The sequence below is a fragment of the Mesoplodon densirostris genome, chromosome 5, assembly GCF_025265405.1.
Source record: "Mesoplodon densirostris isolate mMesDen1 chromosome 5, mMesDen1 primary haplotype, whole genome shotgun sequence".
Classification (NCBI taxonomy): Eukaryota; Metazoa; Chordata; class Mammalia; order Artiodactyla; family Ziphiidae; genus Mesoplodon; species Mesoplodon densirostris.
The window spans coordinates 118,629,018-118,651,253 of record NC_082665.1 but is presented as its reverse complement, the minus strand read 5'-3'; the positions used below and the strand labels follow the sequence as shown (position 1 = coordinate 118,651,253).

Genomic DNA, 22,236 nt, shown 5'->3' with positions numbered 1-22,236 from the left:
TCATGAAACCTCTCCCTTCCTTCTCCAGGAAGGCTGGGTCTACAGCCCTGTGGCTGAGCCCTTTGGTTACAAGGCCATCATCCTTGGCTTCTCTAACATATTCTTGATGCTTCTTTCAAGGACATTGCTGGGTGTTATTTTGTTCTGCCAGTTCAGAAGTGGGTTAAATTTGTACGTATGACAAATTTACATTTCAGGTTCAAGAGAGGCCATATCCTAGTGTTTCTTTAGTGAGTTTAACCCTTCTGATAATTGTTTTAAAGTCTAGTGTCAAGGTATCAGAAAAGTTTCAGTGTGCTTGTCCCCATGTGAGGACTGTTTTCTAAACTGGTTTGTCAAGAGGGTAGAAATTGGCTGCTATTCCTGGAACATTTGGTAAGAAGATGGAAGAAGAGAGAACCAAATTCATGAATCCACTTTGATTTGATTCTTTTTCGCCTCTGTGTTGCCACATTCCAGGTCATGTTTTCTCTTTTCCCCTTACAATATACCGACTTCCCACCTCCCTTCCTCCATGTGTTCCTGCATTCTTGGACTGTTCCCTGTTGGTGTGCCACCTCTCTCCTGTTCGGGAGGGCATTGGGAATGGGAGCAGTTAAATATTGAAACCCCAAAGTTGGGAATGTATGTGTCGCTCACCTCATATGTGTGTTTTTACTCCCTGGTGGCCACTGACACTAGAATCCTGCAGTGAGAAGTCGACGTTGAGAGGCCCCTGGTCCTACTCTGGTCAAAGCAGTGCAGTCAGCACACCCAGCTCTCTGTGCGTGGAGTATGGTAAGTGAGTACTAGGAAGGCCAGTGCTGCAGTTGTGTGTTTGCTGTGCTCCCCCGATGCCTGCCACGCTCTGAGCTGTGTAGCTCATCTTAGCTCTGTGGAGGGTACACACCATACAGTCTCACCCTCCCTTTCATTATTTTCAACCCCTGTGCCAGAAATCACACTACCCCACCATTTCTTTGCTCCTCTCTGCCTTAGGGGTCCCACTGTCTCGTGCTGTGGGTGTTATCACCGTGAATGTCTGGTGAGCCAGCTGGAATGGCTCTCTGAGTGGGTGAGAGACACCTTGAAAAGACGCCTTTGAGTGTCAGCTTAATTACCGAAGATAGGCTCCACATGGAAATCATCCACAGGGAGAGCCATTTCTTTCCTTGTCTGACTCACAGCACAGGTTTTTTGGTTTCTTTGTTTGTGGGTAGGAGGACGAGTATGTCATCTTTAAATTTAGGTGGTCAAAGGGTTGTCTCCAGGCTCTCTCCATTTATTCCACCATTCTCTAACCCAGGGGCTTAGTGCTCTGGGATTCCGAGATTCAGAGAAATTCCTGTAGAAGGTAGACATCTTTCCAACCTGTTATCCGGGAAGACTTGGGAGCATCTTTAGTGTTAAAATCACCAGACTTCTTAAAGAAGCTTGTCTGTAAAGAAGATTTGCCTTTCAAAGCAGGGCTTTTCACATCCGCATTCCATTTTCCCACAGAGGGCAGTCAGTACCTGTGCTCAGGAGAAGGCATGTTCCGAAGACCATCAGAGGGACAGTCCCTCATCAGCTACCTGTCTGAGCAAGACTTTGGCAGCTGTGCAGACCTGGAAAAGGTGAGGACTCTAAGGAGCCACTGAAAAGCCCATGAGTTGGGAGATCTGGTCTGAGGGCTACAGTGCCATTTGTCCTAAAGAGGTTTTGGGTACACAGCAATAACATGGGTGTAGACTACAATACAGGTAAGTCACAGTAAAGATAAGGTCAGTAAGTTCTATCTCTGGAAACCTCTTCTGGGAGCCTATGTGCCTCACTGAGTCCAGAGATATTACTGATTTTGTCTTAGAAGCTACCCTGGACAGAGAAACATTGAATTTTAGTCACATGATTACTGTTTCCTTGACCCTGGAACCTTAGGTAAAGACTGTCTCCAGAATCAACTTCTATATTTTGTTCTAAGGCTCAGATATGTGATAAAAAATGTCCCTGTAGCATTTTTTAGCTTACAAAGCACTTTATCTTGAGATACCACATTTACCTTAATACTTTGTATATAAGTGTATGGTTTTAGGAAAGACCTGACCTCTTCTCTGTCATATTTTTATGTGGAAAGTGGGGCAGGAAGGCCAGGCATGGCCAGATACGAGAGCAAAGAGAATGTACAACAGGTTTTCTGGCCATCAGCTTTCATTATAGGAGCAGTGTGCATTTCCCCTGGGTGTTTTGAATGAAAGCAATGCGTGTTCTGGAAGCTACTTTCCAAGAGTATAATCAGTGAGGTGTCCCCTTTTTGGGGCTCTTCTTCCCCAGGAAAATGCCCACTTCAGCATCTCAGAATCCTTGATTGCTGCCATTGAGCTGATGAAGTGCAACATGATGAGCCAGTGCCTAGAAGAGGAGGAAGGGGAGGAGGACAGTGACAGGGAGATCCAGGAACTGAAGCAGAAGATCCGCCTTCGTCGCCAGCAGATCCGCACCAAGAATCTGCTCCCTGTGTACCAGGAGACTGAGTACGGAAGTGAGTGAGGCTGTGAACGCCTGTTCCTGCTTCTTCAGGCTTCGGGATAAGACTTAGTACCTTGTGGGCTTTCTTTTTTGTCTTCGTATGTTCATGTGAGACGTTATACACAAGCCAAGGGTTCCTCTGCTGTCAGAAAGATTTTCTATGTTGTTCTAATTTTTTTTCTACCAGACCAGAGTCCCAGAGCTCATCCATTTCCTACCTCTACATGTATATTATAAATTATCTTATTTGTGTTATACTCTTACATGTTATTATCTTTTCTAAGAAAACAAAGTCCCTATTATTCCTATTGCAAAGCACACAGGAATTAAGAAAGTACAGTAATTTTTAAAAAGAAAAATCTGGTAAATGTAGTATTCTTAACTTGTTCTATATTATACCTATTGTCTATATAGCTTTAATTTATAGTTGTCGGTTTAACATCGGCATGTCTGGCAAAGAAAATTAAACTTTAAGAGTTTTATAAACTGTTTCTAGGTTGCTAAAGAATTTATTTTTCTACTATATATGGTATAGACAAAGTTCAAAACTATGTACAGGAAAAAAGCCTGAGTATTTCTTTTGGAAGTAGGCCGAAAAGAGAATTTTCAGAACTGTTCATGTCTTCAGTTCATTTGTTCATAACTTTGCTATTGTAATGTGTGAATCCCAGTTTATTTAAGCTATTCTCTTCTATACTGTGTTAATTTAACTTTCATGTACATTTAGTACAACTTTTGTTATTAAAATTAGCATTTACCATTTTCAAAAAAAAAAAAATATATATATATATATATCAGAAATATCTTCCAAAAAATAGGTTTCTGATATGAGGAGAACTAAGGCCACTGGTTCCAGATTCACTTTCCAGAGAGTGGTACTTTCTGCTCACATGAAACTTTTTAGGGGATCAATCAAGAAGGGGAAACTAGCAAGAATAGCTAGTTTCCATTTTCCCAGCATAACTCCCAGCCAAGGTTCTATTTACTTCTATGTTCAAGTCATACCAGGTCCCTTTTGTTGTGACCCTAGAAAGAGTAGGAGACCTCTTCTATCCTATTTATTACTTTTTTTTTTTTTTTTTTTTTTAATGTAACAGGCTTTCGGGTCACTTCCAGCAGCTCCCAGTTCAGTTCACGTGATTCAGCACAGTTCTCTGACTCTGGCTCTGCTGATGAAGTTGATGAATTTGAAATCCAAGGTATGAATTAACACTTTTCAAGGGAACTTTCATTAACTGTTTCTTTTAATTTGGAATCATAGGCTGAGAAGCTTTCCCTAAGCAGGGGGTCTTCATTATGGTTCATTATGGTATGTTGTCGGCTGTTGTAAGGGATAACTTCTCTTGTTAAAAAACAAAGCCTATTTAAAATTTAAGCAGAAAATAACACTAAAAGGAAGTATTCCATTGGAGTGGGCTGGCTATTGATATCACCATGATGCTTCTTCCTCAGTTGCACCTTTCTCTCAGATTCTCACTCTAATTCCTCCTACTAGCAGTCCAGAGCTAGCCCACATCTACATGAAATTAGATCCTATTCTCTTGTGTCCTATAACACAACTGAAATTGTTTCCAAGTGTTTAAAAGGAGCTTTATTATAATCCTAAGAGAAAATGACAGAGAGAGTCACTGGGAGGGAAAAAGCAAAAAGGGGGGAAAAAAATCAAGTTTACAAAGTGGAGCTTTATTTTCTGTCCTACCAGCGCTAATTTGCATAGCAGAATCACAGACTCTTGTTGTGAGCTTCTGCTTAGAGAAGGGGAGGGGCTCTTATCTGGAAAGGCAGTTGTGTTAAATCATGTTAACCCATGATTAATGGGTTAATCCATTCCTGAAAATCATAAATTTCTTAAATGTCCTCTCAGGGCAATCAACAAATGAACAGATGGAAAACCAAACAAACAGTTCAGGGATGTAAGTTCTTCCCCCATGGCTGGAACCAAGACTAATTTTCTTATAGAGATGAATTGTGTCTAGTTTTCCATTGTAACATGATGATGAATAGATCTTTTACTGCATGAGGCTCTGATTTCCTGTTTATGCCAATCTCGAGAACCCATTCAGCTCCAGGTATGGTAGCTGAGTTTCTTCCCCATTCAGAAATACAATTTTTTTTTCAGAAATACAATTTTTACACATATTTTTCCACGTCTCCAGGAAGTCTTCCTTCTGTGTTCTCCTTAATGCATCTGATTTCTATTTATAACAATGATAGTCACTTAAAACTCCATTTTTTCCTTTGTATGTGGTTTTCCAACAGTTCTCCAGTTCTCTGACACCAAATGAGTGTCCTACATTTCAATTCTGACACTAATTCCTGGAGTTAGCACAGACCCTACAGATTTAGGATTCAGTCCCATGAGATGGCTCCCTCTTCAGATGCCAGCTGCCAATGGGGTTCCCAGGATGCCTGTACTTCTCCCTGGCCAACTACCAACCCAGGGGTTCCCACAACTCCCTGCTCACGTTTGATAATTCACTAGAATGACTCACAGAACTCAGGGAAGCACTATACTTATGATTACAGTTTATTATAAAGGATACAAATGAGTAGTCACGTGAAGAGGAGGTACATAAGGCAAGGTGCCAAAATATCCTGAGCATAGGAAACCTCCGTCTCCATGGAGTCAGGGTGTGCCACTCTCCCAGTACATCGATATGTTCACCAACCAGGAAGCCCTTCCAAACCTCATCTTTATCAAGGTTCATTCAGTAAGTATGAGTGATTAAATCATTGGCCAGTGGCAACTGAGTTCCTGAGGTGGGGCTGAAAGTTCTGATCTTCTAAATAGCTTTTTCTTCTGGCAGCCAACCCCATCCTGAAGCTGTCTGGGTGTCCCCACGAGTCATTTCATTAACTTAAGCTCGGATATAATGGAAAGGGGCTCATTATGAATAACAGACATTCTTATCACTCAGGAAATTCCAAAGGTTATAGTATCTCTGCCATAAACTGGACAGAGACCAAATATATATATATTTTTTATTACACCACAGTCTGTGATTGACTTGATCTCCAAATTAGAAGAAAATAGGAGGGCTCTGCCCTTTCTCTCAGGATCAGCAGTTGGAATTTCATGTGGGTAATATTAAGGTAAATCCAAAACACGCTACTTCACTGAGTGTGGAACAGTCCACTTGACTATAAAGTCTGTTCCTTGCAGCAAAGCAAGGAGCCAGGGGGAGTTGTTCAGACTGAAAGGAGCCAAATTTGAAATAGCCTGCCTGGGGGTGGCATGAGGTGCACTCCTTTTGGAAACTGTTGCTGCATTTGTGGCCCCAGAGGAGGTGTTTAATCAGCTAACTCTCTAGTCAGTTCAGACAGAAATCCTTAAAGGAAAAGACCTTAGGCAGGGCTTCTCAACCTCTAAGCCAGATATTTCTTTGCTGTGATAGACTGTCTTGTGTATTGTACAGGGTTAAGCATCATTCCTGGCTTCTCTACCCACTAGATGCCAGTAGCATACCGCCCTTCTCCCCAGTTGTGACAACCAGAAATGTCTTCAGACATTGCCAAATATCTGCAGTGGGTACAATATCCTCCCTGGTTGATAACCACTGCCTTATGAGGTCTTTAAGGCTAGGCTGGTTTGGGGAAGCAGCAGTAACTGCCTCCCAAGCCAAAGTGAGAACCTCACTATGGATGTAGGTTTCTAAAAGCAGTGCCATCTTTTGGAGCAAAAGTCAAGTCCTGATTCCAGGAACATGTGGTACAGAACTGTCATTCTCTTCAGTTTGCTTCCTGTCTGAATACTAAAGGGCACCCTTTTATAATCATTATTATACAGATGGTAGTGAAGGATCTAACCTGACTCACATGTCAAAGAATGGACTCTCAGTATCAGTGGCCTCGCTGTTTTCAGGTAGCCTGTGTTGGAAGCGTGGGTGTGCTCATACATGCATGTGTGTGAATGTTTGCACCAGCTTTTGTACATACCTGTGGTACCTGTCAGGGTTATGAGGACTATAGCGTTTGGAGAACTATCTGGGGAAAACTGGACTTAAGCTAACGGGGAACAAATTAGATACTCATTTTCTTTCTTTCTTTTTTTTATTACTTTTTATTTTTTAATTAAAAAAATTTTTATTGGAGTATAGTTGATTTAAAGTATTAGTTTCCGCTGTACAGCAAAGTGAATCAGCTATACATATACATATATCCACTCTTTTTTAGATTCTTTTCCCATACAGGTCATTACAGAGTACTGAGTAGAGTTCCCTGTGCTATACAGTAGGTCCTTATTACTTATCTATTTTATATATAGTACTGTGTATATGTTAATCCCAATCTCCCAATTTATCCCTCCCCCGCTTTCCCCTCTGGTAACCGTAAGTTTGTTTTCTAGATCTGTGGCTCTATTTTTTTTTAAAGTAAGTTCATTTGTACCATTTTTTCAGATACTCATTTTCTTCTTCCTCATATGACCCCAGCAATCCTCACTGAGATTATCCTTGTTAATCCTTCTCTACAGTGATACTTTTAGATTAAGTGGTCATTGTGGCTGATGGAGATAGTGGACAGTTTAGAAAGGAGTGGTCAGGTGAAGAAATTACAGTTCAAACCTATAGCTAAATACTGCCGCACATTCAGCAAAAGTCCGATAGAATGGTTTGAAGCTTAGAGTCTCTTTAGAGTTTTGAATTTGCAGAGCCAACTTTCAGAAAGCTATCTATTCTAGGTACTTTGTATACAATTAGGATTTATTGCTGCAAATGTTTGGCCTTAGTTACTGCTTTGTGATCCAAACAAGTAGACTTTCTGTAGGTGGAGTTGACTAAAAGTAGTAGTTTTCTGTTCACAGTGGCTTTAAAACACACAAACAACAAAATTCAGGGCATTTATTAATTTGATTAATAATTATTTTATTAATTTAAAATTTTAATTAACAGTTAATTTTAACGGTTAATATTGTCAGCCACTAGAGTTTGAAATAATTACATGCGTAAGATTAAATTAAGATTTAGAGAAATAAAAGTAACCTCAAGTCCATTCTCTAGTAGGTCTGCGTCTTTATTCCCGTCTTGCCCCTAGGTTCTTCATGACCTTTTTTTTTTTTTAGATTCCATATATATGTGTTAGCATACGGTATTTGTTTTTCTCTGAAAGCATAATTTACAATTTATCTTTCTCTACTGTAGGCTTCTTTATTGCTTTCTGTTCTTTTTCATTTGTTTCTGGTCTTTAATCAAGTTTATTACTGGGGACCAAACTCTTTCTAACAAGTGTCGGTATACTTCTCATTAGCAGTCTTCTTGATCATGTCCAGAGGCTTACAGATGCTTTTCTTTTTGATCACCTTAAGTAATATATGCTATTGAAGAATCTCTTGGGATTCTATCAGAGGAAGGTTATCAGAATCCATAACACCTGTGGAAAAATTACTTCAGCATCGTAGTATAGACATCATCTATGATAAATACTCTGCATAATTGTAATACTTTGCTTAATGTAATCATTTTTCTTAGATCCTAATTCAGCAAGTAGACCTTATGGAGCAGAAGTGTTTATGACGGAAATAGTTTTGAAAGTTACTTCCTCCTCACAGTAAAGTGGATGTAAACTTGTGATCGTAGCTTATTCATAGAAAGCTTTGTATTCGTTAACATTATTCCCTTTTAAAAAAAACCATTTTACTGAGGAATAATTACACTTCAAAATCTACCCACTTTAAGTGTACAACTCACTAAATTTGAGTAAATTTACCAAGTTGTCAACCATCACCATAATCTAGTTTCAGAACATCTTCGTCACCCCAGTAAGATCCCTCACGCCCATTTATAGTTAATTTACATTCCCACCCCAAGCCCCAGTCCACCACTAATCTTTATATCTCTATAGATTTGTCTTTTCTGGACATTTCATGTAAATGCAGTCACACAGTATGTGATCTTTTGTGTCTGGCTTCTTTCACTTCATCTGTATCTTCTGATGGTGTCTGCCAAATTGATATGATATCATTCATGGGCTCCCAATTCCAGACAGTCTTTTCAGCGTCTTTGGTTTTAGGATTTTGTTGTTGTTTTTTTCCTCCCTTCATCCTTTTTCCACTACAACTTCATCAATTCTTCTCTATCCTCCGTCTTTTAGAATTTCAATCTCTGCATATATGTACCTAGTCAGGGTCCCGTCAGGAGACAGAAACCACATGATAACTTGAATAGGGAAAATTTAATATAAAGAATTATTAACTCTGATGGGGGATTGAAGTAATGGGAGACCGGCTCATAAGGCGTAAAGAGAACTCTAAGGAATACAGGAATAGCAGATATAGGCAGGAGTCACCATCCCTAGGGCTGGGATAGAGCCCCCAGGGGAGGAACAAAGGTAGAAGAGGGCCATACCCCAAGGCTGCGATCCAGACCTCCTTGCTCACTGGATGGTGGATCAGTTTTCTGAAGGTGCAGAACTGCCCTGAGAGAATGTCCGGGCATGTTGTCCATGAGGGGTGCCATGCCAACAGCCCTCTTCAGGAAACCATTCTCTGGGGTGCGGGAGGAGGCTGCCCCCACGGGGTGCTGTGCCTCAGAACTCAAGGGGTGCTGGGGGAAGTGGTTCCTGGGAGGGGCCAGGCCTGCAGCACCGGCTCGGAAGCTTTCCCAGAGGTCCAAGGGAAGCCGCTTATGAACAGTACCACCAGTGGCGCCCTGCTGCAAAGCCTCTTGAAGCCATGCTTACCCTGGGGAAAGTCACTTTGCACCACAGGAGTCCGCTTACGGGAGCGCACCAGCAGCCAGAGCAACCCCTTCCTCCTCCAGTGTCCCTCCGGCGCCCTCTACTGCCGAAGCTGAACATTGTGCCAGCTGGCAAAAGATCAGTGTTTTCAAGTCCAGCTCCATTATCACAGAGAAGACAAAAAGAAGGGCAGGTTGGGAGCTGAAAGGCAATAAATTGGAAACTGGCACAATATATAAAGAGGAAAGTTCATGAACTATATTTTGGGCAAGTTTTACAATTATATCCAATTCAAGGTAATCTGTTGCTCCTCCCCACCTTCCCTCTTTTAATAAATTGTTTTCTCCTTCTAAGGCAAGAGTAATTGTGGTTCTCCATTTTAAAGTGTTTCCTCTTGAGTCAGCAGTTACAGAACATTCATTAGAGTTGGATTTCTGGATGTGTTGGGTATCCCCTTATGTGCTAAAAGGAAAACAGGATGCAAACCAGCATCAGATTGGCCAGTAAATTCTGAAGTTGACTCTATTCTTGTGCCTCACTTATTTTGTTTAAAAATGTGCAAATTTTGCTAGGGTACCAAGGTTTTAACCAGTTCTTCCTTGATCATCCCAATACCGGCCTCTGGACATGCAAAAATTCTTCTTATAACCTGTCACTATTTTTGTTGTTGTTGTTGTTTGTCTTTATATTTTTGAACTTTTTCCAGTCAGTAGTAATAGCCTTATCCTATGTAAAGCATCAGAAGCATTTGAAATGAGTTCTTGTTAAAGCATTGATAAAAAGTTTCATAATTATGTTAACTTCCATTTGGAAGGAGTGCTTCTCAGACTTCTTTCTCTCACTTGGGGTATGTTTAATCCATTCAGTTGAGTAGCTTTCTTCTGTCTCTTTACTCCTTAATTATCCTAGACCCTGGTCTACTTTTATCCAGATCCTCAACTAGTGTTCCAACCACATTAACCTTATCATCTGCTTGTACTGACTAGAGAGTGAGCAGGATGCAACAGAGAGGCTAGTACCCATGAGGCCTTCATGGTACTGACCAGTGACAGGTGTCATGTCCCTTTTGATATCAGGCGCTGCCTCCCCTTCTCCACTCTTGGGGTAAGATCCTCGCTTCCAAACCCACGTAGTCTTCTGCACTCTTGGAAATATTCATGATTAGCTAGGACATCACTGCACCTCTGGTAAAAAAGAAGAAACATGATAAAGTATGACTTGACTTTATTTTCCAAAGAGGAGAGAGTGTTATTTTTTCTCTCAAAGAAAAGAAGACTTCCTCTCTGTGAGGCTGAAGAACTGCTGAATAATTTTATGAAGACAGCGGTCTTCAGCAACCATGAATTGTCAACCACCTCTCCTCTCTGGCGTGCCATGTTTTCTTTAGTAGCCTGGCCCTCAAGTAATCATGTTGGTTAGCTCTTTATTCAAGATATCTGTCTAAGATTTTTGTCTCGTTTTTCCTTTTCTATCACTCGTAAACAGGCTGAAATTTGCTTTTTGCTTTTAGACAATTTTTTATTTAGGAAATATTTTTTGGAAACCTATTATGTACAAAGCTCTTTGAGGATTTTAAGTACAAGGCAAGACTTACGTATGATCCAAGGCAGTTTAGTGTTACTCAAACCAATGTTGCAAACCCAATGGTCTATGAAGGTCTACTATTGCCTAGAGTTTTTTTTTTCTCTTCTAGCACTATTTAGAATGGAATACAGAACTAGCCAGTGTATTGGGAACTGGATTTGAGTGGCGCAAATTCAGACAGAGTATATGATATACATGAACTTCTTTGTTAAATAAAATAGGATTTGTTATTTGCTAGTCAAAGATTTTGTTGCTATCTTAAGTTTTTCTATGCTTAGAGAGCATATGAAAACTGAGAGATTTCAATTCTTTTCTCTTATTTGTGTTTATAGCTTTGAAGACATTGATTTTTCAGGAATATTATTTGAGAATATGCTGTCATACAGAGCACTGTGTTAAGTATTTCAAGGCCAAACAGAAGAATTAGACACGATCTCATTTCCTCACACCGAGATATTATAATCTAGTGGTATATACAAGCATATATGTATACAGAGGAAACATGAAGAACAATTGAGCCACTCATGGCCAACTGCAGAATGATGTCATGTAAGCTTAGCGCTCTATTGAGGGGCTTAAATGCAGTAGATTGATCATTGTGTAGGTTTAATTAGGAAAAGGTCTTTTCACTAGGCATCAAAGGAAGTGAGGGACGAGACTTATCAGAACAGTCTTGTTTTCATGACTTGAATAGGCAGTATCTGCTTTTCTTGAACATGACTGCTATGTTTCACATTCTGTCCATTAAAAGTATTTGGGTAGATGAGATCTCTAGAGATTCAGACATATCATTATTAGAAATCCTTTTCAAAATTCTTTCTTGGAAATAGACTTTGGAAAGTCTGCCATAGTTTCCTAAAATTATGTTTGAGAGTTCTTTAGTAAAGGTCATGTTGAATAGCTCCATGAAAATTTGTTGTTTACCAGGCATCTCCAGGGAGCTGCCAAACCATAGAGAAGTTCTTTTTTTCCCCTGTGCCACCGGACAGGAAGGGAGTCTTTCCGCGAAACTTTGTTAAGGACTTGGAAGACTTCTCACATTCAGTGGGTAATAGCAACAGTGGTCCGATGTTAGAAGCAAAGTTTCAATTCCACATACATTTAATGAGTAACCTCTATGACCTAAATTCTGTGTTAGGTACTGATTCTGGTATAAAAAAAAGAGCTAGATAGAGTTCTTGACTCTGAGAGTTTATCATTTAAGAGCACTTGAGATTTAGAGAATGAGAGAAATTGGAGTACTTTGTTGCTGCTTGGTAGAGAGTGTGTCCCTGTTTGCCTTAGGATGCTTCGTTTTCTCCTTCACTGCTTTGCACTAAATGTGAATTTGTGTTTCCACCTGGATTTGTAGCCACTTTGACCTTCTCAGTGCTATGCATAATGTCACCCATTCAGTCTGTTGTGACTTGAACGGAGCCAAACTATAAATTGTATGTAAAGCTCCACCTGGACTCTGCTCCTTATCCTGCATAGAATGGAGCACCTAGCTGCTGCCCTGAGTGCTTAGCTGGCAATAGCTCGGCCTGCTTTCCATTATTATCCCTCACCTCCTCCCTTTCCATTTCCTGCTCCCCTTAACTCTTGTTTGCATTTAGATGCTGACATCAGAAGGAGCACACTCTCAAACCACAAATCATCTGTTTCCTCCCAGCCCTTGTAAGTACTTTTTTTTTTTTTAATAAAACTTTGGGATATATGGAGAAACAAACCCAGGTCTTGGCCTATGGATGGGAAGGCCACGGGATGAAGCCATCTGAATTCACAAAGAGGCAAGGTTAATGTGACAGGCCTGCCTGATGGTGGTGAGTCCAGGGAAGAGAGCAGAAGATCATGGGATCAAACAGGCCGGGCTCTGGTGGAGACAAAGCCCGCAGCGTGGATTATTCCTTCTCTGCTAACTCTGATTATACCAGAGACTCCCAGAAGATCAGGTCTCAAAAGAGAGAACAGTGATCGTGATTTCTGATTATGGAATCAAATTGAACAGGTTCCACGTACTAGACTCAACTAGAGGAAATAGTAGTTCATGTGGGAGTGACAATAGTCTTCATAGTCCACAAAGCAGTTTGACTCACTCTATTTGTAAAGAGGTGTTGTCATCCCCATTTTGCAATTAAAGAAAGTGAAGTTTAGGGCTTCCCTGGTGGCGCAGTGGCTAAGAATCCGCCTGCCAATGCAGGGGACACGGGTTCGAGCCCTGGTCCGGGAAGATCCCACGTGCTGCGGAGTAGCTAAGCCCGTGCACCACAACTACTAAGCCTGTGCTCTAGAGCTCGTGAGCCACAACTACTGAAGCCCGCATGCCTAGAGCCCGTGCTCCGCAACAAGAGAAGCCACTGCAATGAGAAGCCCATGCACTGCGATGAAGAGTAATCCCCACTCGCTGCAACTAGAGAAAGCCCGTGCACAGCAACGAAGACCCGACGCAGCCAACAAATAAATAAATGAATGAATGAATAAATAAATAAAGTAATTAAAAAAAAAGAAAGTGAAGTTTAGAGAATGAACGCTAGTAAGTGGGATTTGAGCCTAAGTCTTAAAACTATGTGTGGACCTGTGTATTTTGCTCTACACTCACATGTCTGAGGATGATGAGAAAGGAAGCTGAGTGGACTGGGGGTGCTGTGAGTGTTCTCTCAGTCCATAAATCACTGTGTATGGTATCGGGTCCTGAAGTTAGGGCTCCCATCCTCCTGTCTTTTCTCTATGCTCAGTCTTCCTTGACTCTCTGTTTCAGCGCTCACTGCTTCCTACACTCCACATCTGCTGAGGCAGTGGCCATGGGGCTCCTGAAGCAGTTTGAGGGGATGCAGCTCCCAGCCGCCTCAGAGCTAGAGTGGCTTGTTCCAGAGCATGATGCCCCTCAGAAGGTAGATTCTTCAAGTCTTTTTCTCCACCCAGCATCTAGCCCCAGGAGGCTGTGAGCCTTTCTGATATTGTTCTCCTTTATTACACGTCCCCAGTTTAGAATGAGCCTCCGTGTTTCCTTCCTTACTTTTAGAAGCCGTTCATTACAAACATATGTCATGGATAAATGAAGGAATGCGTGCACGCTTGCCTAGGTTTTCCCTAGCCATCGTCAAGATAGGAGATAACGGCTCCTCCAGTGTCCTTATACCACATGACTGCTCACTAGACCGGGGGCAGCACTTCTGTGTTGTGACCACCTTGAGACACTGGAAAAGTGAACTGTTCAGGTTCTTTGCTCTGCAGTTGGATAAGGCATGAAGCACCCTGGCACACCAAGGGTCCCGGGCTGGGTTCAGGGACAGCATTATCAAGGGGTGCTGCCACACTGGGATGCCATTTCTGTTCCTTTTGATCCTTGGAACCCAAGGCCCTCACTTCTAGTAGCCTGGTGCCTTATCATTTATTTCGAGGGCCAAGGTTCCCTGAAGCCCTTGCTTATGGTGTTCCTGAAACGGCTTTCATTAATTATGCTTCTGCCATGGCCAGAAGGGTCAAGCATATGTATTCCCCCAGATTGTCCATGGTGGATCACCCTGTGCTTTTCTTCTGCAGCTCCTGCCCATCCCTGACTCACTGCCCATCTCACCAGATGATGGGCAGCATGCTGACATCTACAAGCTACGTATTCGTGTTCGAGGCAACCTGGAGTGGGCCCCACCCCGGCCTCAGATAATTTTTAATGTTCATCCAGCCCCAACGTGAGTAGTCAGTGGCCGTGCCCTTTGGCAAACAGATACATTCTCTTTGGATTGTCAGAGCCTTCTCTTCACCCTATTGTCCCTACCTGCAGCTGTACCTCCCATACAATTCTAAAAGGCAGAGGGAGAGAGTTACTTACTTGTCTGCAAGGTATTTTTTTTAAATATTTATTCATTTATTTATTTTGGCTGCGCCGGGTCTTAGTTGCGGTATGTGGACTCTTAATTGTGGCATGCATGTGGGATCTAGTTCTCTGACCAGGGATCGAGCCCGGGCCCCCTGCACTGGGAGCACAGAGTCTTACCCACTAGACCACCAGGGAAGTCCCTTGTCTGCGAGTTTTACTCTTAGTCCTCCCATTCCTTCCCAGAGCTAACCAGAAATGAGGTCTTTTATTTTTTTATTTTATTTTATTTTTTGCGGTACGCGGGCCTCTCACTGTTGTGGCCCCTCCCGTTGTGGAGCACAGGCTCCGGATGCGCAGGCTCAGCGGCCACGGCTCACGGGCCCAGCTGCTCCGTGGCATGTGGGATCTTCCCGGACCGGGGCACGAACCTGTGTCCCCTGCATCGGCAGGCGGACTCTCAACCACTGCGCCACCAGGGAAGCCCCAGAAATGAGGTCTTTTATCACTGGCCTCCCAACCTGTTGCTTTCCTCCTGGTAGTTTTATGAGCTTTTTTTTTTTTCTTTCCTCAAGATGGATGGATGCTTTTCTTTCCTTTTGTGCTCTCCTCTTTACTATTTCTCATCTCTTACATTTGTACAGAAAGTGTGGTTCATTACTGGGGAGAGTCACTGCCTAGACCTAAATTCTAACCTTACAATCCTTGGTTTAAATTGGTTCTCCCAATAGGTTCATTTTGTCCAACTCTAAAAAATAGGTGAATTCCCCTCTCTTCCCATCCTTGTGGGAGCCCTGTATTTGTATCCCCATCCTTTACATCTCAGAGACCTCATGCAGCTGGCATCTGCCAATCCCCTCTCCTTCCCGTTTCCTCAGGAGGAAAATCGCTGTGGCCAAGCAGAATTACCGCTGTGCAGGATGTGGCATCCGGAGTGACCCTGGTGAGCGTCTTCTCTGACCCCCCTGCTGCCTCCAAGGGCTTTACCCCGTCACACACCGGGGCGAGGGAGCTGGTCAGAGAAGTAGTAAGAGGAGATGACAGAGCAGAACTGGGGAAAGGGAAAGAAGAGGCCTGGAGGACGGAAAGGGGTACTACTAGGCAGCAGTACTGGTAATCAGAGGGAAATGATTTCTAGGAGCCCATTACCAGGATCGTGTACTGGAGAACACGGTGTGCTCTCAGCCAGGTTCTTGGAGGCTGGATCTCACCAATTCTGGCAGCACTTGTTTCCTCAGCGGCCTCCAGGCCGGGACACAGACACCACAGGCCCCACTCCGTCGGTTTCTGGCAGCTTTGGGAGCTCCAACAGAGGTGGCTGGAGCCCACTGGCCATCCCTTCCTCCTCTTTCAAAAGGAACAGCAGGGCTGCCTCATCAGCTTACAGATGGGAAAAAGCCGCCTCTGACCTTCTGACGTTCCGTTTTTTCCAGATTACATCAAGCGGCTGCGGTACTGCGAGTACCTGGGCAAGTACTTCTGCCAGTGCTGCCACGAGAACGCCCAGATGGTTATCCCCAGCCGAGTTCTGCGCAAGTGGGACTTCAGCAAGTACTACGTCAGCAATTTCTCCAAGGACCTGCTCGTCAAGATCTGGAACGATCCTCTCTTCAATGTGCAGGACATCAACAGTGCCCTCTATAGGAAGGTCAAGCTGCTCAATCAAGTCCGGGTGAGACCCTTGAAAAGGTCACGTCGTAGATCACCCTCTGTTCTTAGAGGTTTCCCAATATCACCATGCTCCTCTTTGTGGCTACGGTAGAGCTGTGACCATCTCATCATTCTCACTTTCTCTACGTACTTTCTCATGCCATTTTCGAGGTATCTGTCTAGTTAGAGTCTCGAACCGGGCAAGGCAGCTTGAAAGCTATAGATGACACTTAATGGCAAAAGCAGGATTTCTCCCTTCCCTGAAAATATTACTGAACGGGGAATAGGGTGTCGGGTTGGAAGTTCAGATTCTGCATTTCTCAGCAGCTCCCAGCTGTGTATGTGATTTGGGCAGACTGACCTAGCAGAGGGCCCTTCCCTGACGGGGGGTGCCTTTGAAGCGAGTTGTTGGGTTACAGGTATTGAAAACAGTCTGGCTCTGGCTGCCTCATGCAAAGCCTCCAGACGCGCAGGGTTTAAAGGTACTGGCCTTTTCTAACGGTGGTTTCTCTCCTCTTTACACCCCTCTGACTCCCCACCTACCACCACAATGCCGTTCTCTTCAGCTGCTGCGGGTCCAGCTGTGTCACATGAAGAACATGTTCAAGACATGCCGACTGGCCAAAGAGTAAGTCTTGTGTGGAGGCCAGAGGCCTCTGGCTGAGCTAATGTCTCTGAAAGCAACATGTCCCAGCATTTGGCCCTTGTTATGTGAAGCAGGAGAGTAGGGGGATCTTGCAGAAAATTCCAGAAATGGTAAATGAGAAGCCTACAGCAGTAACTATGTCTGTGTCCCTCTCTCTGGAAGGGGAGATCTGGTTATTCTACCCAGGGCAGGCCCACCACTCTTTGCAGGCTGACATACATCACTGCAGAAGGGCCTAAAAGTCACTTCTGCCCTCCAGACACCTGGTGGTATGGAGGGTTGAGATGGCCTGGGCTGGCTGAATGTTACCCACCCTCATCACTCTGCCTAGGATGCTTTTCTTCCCTATTCTGCTTCTGGATAGAAATCCTTCTACCCTGATGTGCCACACAAAGTGTTCGTTCTCCGCTCCCACCCACTTCCCCTCATTTCCTGCAGGCTTCTGGACTCCTTTGACACAGTTCCAGGCCACCTGACAGAGGATCTCCACCTGTACTCGCTGAATGATCTGACTGCAGCCAGGAAGGGAGAGCTGGGGCCCCGGCTCGCTGACCTCACCAGGGCGGGGGCTGCCCACGTAGAGCGATGCATGGTAAGAAACTCTCACTTTAGCATGCTGCTGGGCCCTTGCTTAGGGACACCGAGAGTAGTGTGCATCCAGGGTTCTTGCCATTTAGTTCCAGGAAGTTGAATTGGCTTGTCAACACTGTGAGAAAAACTGTACAGTATTGCTGTTCCCTGGGTTGGTGAACAGCTAAATCATCCAGCTCTAAGGAGCCTAGAATTAGAAGAGGATTTGGTGCTGGCATTTCTCCTGGGAAACGGGCAGGACTAAGCAGGCCTTCACTAAAGAATTATCATGATGTGAGAGGAGGACCCTGGATTAGATTCTGGAGAGGGTCTGGGTCTTGGCTTTATCATTTTCAATCACTGTGATCAAAGGAAATGCTTTGCCCTCTCTGAGGTAAGCCTCAATTTTCTTGTCTCTAAAATGAAGATAATGATTAATACCCACTGTCCTTTCCTCTCAGTATTTTTGAGGATTGATGAAATAATTTATGTGAAAGCATTGTGTAAACTTAAGTATTCTGTAGATGCAAGTTATCATTGTTCTTGATGTATCCAACATACCAGAAATTCATAAATTCCATATTTAGAATTTCCCATCTTAGAATATGTCCAGTTTGTGTTCCTGTAACAGTCCCAGAATTAGAGCTTAAAATGGGGCATATGTAGAAGTCCCATGTAGCAGGGGGCATTGGAAAGACTTCACCGTCCCCTGACTCACGGCTGGGTGTTATTTTGGAGAACTGTACTTGCCTTTACATTTTACCTTAATTGGTTGTGTTTCCTATTTCAAAATAAAATCATTACCCAGGCTGGAATTTTGACTTTAGGAAGCCCTCTGTGGCATCGTTCCTTCCTTCTTTTCATCTCTTCTTTGAGAACCACTCTCATGGCTGGAGTTTCTCAAACTCATGCCTCTCTTGTCTTCACCTTAAAGCTTTGTCTAACACTGCACAGCAACGCTGCCCAGCCCTGGCCCCAGTTTGGCTATCATGCTAAGTCCAGCCTGGGTCTCTTTCCTGAAGGTGGGAGAACACGTTAGAGTCCCTCAAGACTTATTTATATTTTGCTCCTCCCCTCGCTTGTGTTCACCCTCTTGGCCAGTTCCTGTGGTGTGCTTTGCCTCATTTTGCTGCCTGTGTCTTTCCTCTCCAGCTCTGCCAAGCCAAGGGCTTCATCTGTGAGTTCTGTCAGAAGGCGGATGACATCATCTTTCCCTTTGAGCTCCATAAGTGCCGGACCTGTGAAGGTGAGGGCTGGTGCCCGGTGTGGGGTGGGCAAACAAGACAGAACACAAGGCTCATTTATTTCCCGTCAGCAACCCCTATTAGTAAGAGTTTGGTTTGGTTCAGCAGCTCCCTGTGTTTCCCCACAGGTGCACCAAGCCGTGGTGTGAGAAGGGTTACGGCAGCGACTTGCTTCCAGTTCGAGATAATACAAATTGTTCTTTTCTCTCTCTCCCCTTCCCAACTTGAATAGAGTGTAAAGCGTGTTACCATAAAGCTTGTTTCAAGTCTGGAAGCTGTCCCCGCTGTGAGCGGCTGCAGGCCCGGCGGGAGTTGCTGGCCAAGCAGAGCCTGGAGTCCTACATGTCAGACTCTGAGGAAGAACCCACCGAGGCCTTGGCCCTGGAGGCCGCCGTCCTGGAGACCACCTGAAGAAAGCACGTAAAGCACTCTTCCTAGGGGCTAGGGTCACACACAGTGCAGAACTGAGCCACCTTTTTAAGGACTTTCCCCACTTGGTTTTTTTTTTAATTATTATCATCATTATTAATTTTTACGACCTGTCTAATGTCCATGTACAGTCAACCTTATTTAGGTTGGTGGGGTCCAGTCTGTTGTGACAATTTACAGGTACCAAGTATTTCCATCAGAACTGACACATGGGTCCCTAAGTGAAGCTTCTAGTGCCTCTGTCAGGGGAATGGACAAGGAGACCCAGTTCTTCCGACATCCATGGCCTTCTCCACTTGGACCAGATCTGCATCTCAAGTATCATTTCCAGTTTTATTTTGTTGTAATTCTGGAGCTTCTGAGCCAGGCCTTTCTCAGCGAACTCACTTCTCCTTTGCTGCTGAAACAGGAGGATGGAGTTTTCTCTCTCCCAGTCCTGGAATAGGGTCAGACTGTGCCCTGAGGAGAAGCAGCAGAGAATGGGACTACATTATGGGCATTCTTATTTAGGTGTTTTTGAGGCCATAAAAACAGCGTTATTGCTACCTTAGACTTTTCAGAGACCTCAAGGAGGCAGTCATGACTTCCTTGTTTGAAATATTCTAGGCACAGCTGATGTCACAGGCTGACTCTCTTTATCTACCCTGGGGGACTTGACACAAAGAACAGAACTGATACTTAGACCAGGCCCATTTCTAGCATAAGTGACACTACAACTCTGTTGTTTAAGGAGCATTTATTCAGTCAGAGGGGCTGATGGCCTCCTCTCAGGTGATCAGGTCCCTTTTAGTCAACATAGCTCTGGTGCAGGTTTGGTCTTTCAAGTCAGGCAAGTCCCTGACACCATCCTAAATTGAGGACGGAAACCCCATCCACCATTTTATCTTTGGGTCTCTTGCCACTGTGTCCTCTGTTAGGTGGTCAGTGAGGTTCTGAGTAGAAGCCTGGCCCAACTCCGTGCTCTCCCTCCGCTCCTGAAGCACAGCTGGGACCCTCCCTCATGGCTGATCTCTTGCCTTAGTTTCTTTTGTCAAAGTTGAGGAAAAAGCTTCCTGCTATTAGTGGTGTCAGACAACTTGACAGTTTGTGGATGTGAGCGTGAATGTTCCCATGTTCTTGGGATAACAAGAGCCTTTACGCCAATTATGCACTTCACTCTTTAGCCTGGTGGTATTCATATGTTCACTCATCCTTTTCTTATTACTAACTTTAGCACACACACGCTTTTTTAATGTATGTTTTGATGGGAAAAGTTTTTGCTGGGACCGAGTATATGTTTGTCACATTCTTGAAGCTGCTGTACTTCCTGACCTGTATGTAAAACACTGGTCAGGATCACTGCTCTGAGCGCTGGCAGCTCTGTGAACTAAAGCCCAGAGCATTTTTGTTTTGGGACTGACTTCTTCCTGGGTGCCTGTCTTTCCATAGTTGGTTGCTTGTAAGAAAAACTTGCTGTGGGCGCTGCCCCAGGAAGCTGAACAGAAAGTTGCACATGGTTGGTGGAAGCTGATGAGTGCCTGAGTTGGAGGCAACCAGGAGTCTCACAGGAAGTCGAAGGGGCAGTAAAGTAACATCCAGAGCTGAGGCTCCACCAGGACAAGAGGGAGCAGGGAGGAACTGACCTCTGGTGTTGGTCCCTCTGCTTCAGACTTGGGATCTGAAGCCTACTTCAGGCTGTTCTCCCTTCAGTTCGCAGGTGGGGCGGAGGGGCTGTGAAAGCCAAGGCCTCCAGCTCAGCCCAGTTTTGAAGGGCAGACTAGAAGCTCCCTTGTCCTTCAAGGAGCTTTGGGAAGGACCCTATGAGACTCCAGTCTCACTGAGGATTAGGCCTCAGATTCAGACTAAGGGCTTTGTGAAGATGGTGAGCTCTACTTCCACTTTTGGTTTAAATTACAAATCTAGCTCCTTACTCCAAGTCACTACACTGGAGGAGAGATATACTCTTTATTATTGTTGTGCATGTTTCATATAGCAAAGGATCAAAGGGTGGAAGATGCTGACACTGTTTCTAAAGCTGAGCTCAACAATCTCACCCTCCTGGTTTTCACTTATTTTTCTCCACCTCTCTCCCCTCATCCCTTTAGGCTGCATATCTGTTGTAGTGACCCTGACACTGTGCTGTCATCACTGTCCAAATACCCATTTCTTTATTTATTTGAGAGTAGGGAGAGAGAGGAAAGAGGATGGGATTTTTTGAAAGCACTTTGCAACTTATCAGTATCTGGAAATCCCTGCTGTTGTGGGGAGAAGCTTTGAATGCACTGAAGAGAGTTCCTTCTGAATGAAGTGGGAAGGAAGACGTGTTTTTTTTCTATAAATAAAGGGAAAAAGAAGTTTGCTTACAAGGTGGAGACAAGATTTAAGACATAGCAGAAGAGTGGAAGGCAAATATTTTCCACTTAAGTGAGGCTGTTATTGACTTTCTCTACCAAAGCTTTAGAGCTTCTGTTGAATTAACATAAAAGGAGCAAGAGTCTAAATGGAGATGTTCTTGGGTGTGTACAACTTGTGTTCCGAACTAGGTTTCTACCTGTTAAAATTCACACACAGCCTGACAGTTCATTGTCATCGTTAATAAACTAAGGAAATGAAATTCTGCCTTTTATTTGCCTGCCTTGACTATCAGGAACTGGTATGGAGTGTCCACTATAAAGCAGGCATGTCTGAAAATTCAGGAAGCTTCTGTGTATTAATGCAAAGAAAACTGGACCTTACAAGTCAGGAAAGATGGATTGGAATGCTTTGTCACTGACTTGCTGTGTGACCTTGAGCAGATCACTTCACCTCTCTAGATTTCTATGTCTTTGTGTATGAAGCACTCTGTGGCACTTTCCAATGCACGGGGTGTGCCCCCTACTTGTCCCCTTGGTGTAGCTGTCGCTTAAAGTGAGGTAAATCTTCCTCTCCACAACATATGAATTGTCTTAGATGCTTCAGTTTCCACTTCTGTGAACAACCAGCTCTGAGTTTCTCTTTTATGCTCCTGGCCCGCTGGAGCTCCATCTCTACTCTGCAACGTTCTGAACACTTCCTCCTTCGATGTCCCTTGCTTAGCTCCAACCAGTATGTCTAAAACCAACATAAGTATCATATTTCCCCAAACCTAACCATTAGTCACCCCGGTTTGAAAATTTAGTTTCTTCCTCTCTGAGTCAGGTGGCACT

At 43.8% G+C, this 22,236-nt stretch overlaps 1 protein-coding gene and 1 pseudogene across 2 annotated transcripts in view; one reads left to right on the top strand and one right to left on the bottom strand.

Moving 5' to 3' along the window:
• Window positions 1-21,982, top strand: part of RUBCN (rubicon autophagy regulator) — a 57,073-nt gene extending 35,091 nt beyond the window's left edge. Inside the window, exons 8-21 of one of the 2 annotated variants that reach the window (XM_060099383.1) lie at window positions 682-777; window positions 1,480-1,595; window positions 2,290-2,497; window positions 3,582-3,683; window positions 6,272-6,346; window positions 12,336-12,396; window positions 13,478-13,610; window positions 14,263-14,408; window positions 15,412-15,476; window positions 15,967-16,205; window positions 16,750-16,811; window positions 17,268-17,421; window positions 18,552-18,645; window positions 18,876-21,982. In XM_060099383.1, the coding sequence (XP_059955366.1) occupies window positions 682-777; window positions 1,480-1,595; window positions 2,290-2,497; window positions 3,582-3,683; window positions 6,272-6,346; window positions 12,336-12,396; window positions 13,478-13,610; window positions 14,263-14,408; window positions 15,412-15,476; window positions 15,967-16,205; window positions 16,750-16,811; window positions 17,268-17,421; window positions 18,552-18,645; window positions 18,876-19,054 (1,730 nt within the window). In that variant the 3' untranslated portion in view covers window positions 19,055-21,982. The remainder of the gene's footprint in view (window positions 1-681; window positions 778-1,479; window positions 1,596-2,289; window positions 2,498-3,581; window positions 3,684-6,271; window positions 6,347-12,335; window positions 12,397-13,477; window positions 13,611-14,262; window positions 14,409-15,411; window positions 15,477-15,966; window positions 16,206-16,749; window positions 16,812-17,267; window positions 17,422-18,551; window positions 18,646-18,875) is intronic. The other variant, XM_060099384.1, reaches the window with a different exon arrangement.
• On the bottom strand, window positions 7,679-8,521 carry LOC132491038 (endoplasmin-like; annotated as a pseudogene).
• Window positions 21,983-22,236: the final 254 nt, after the last annotated feature.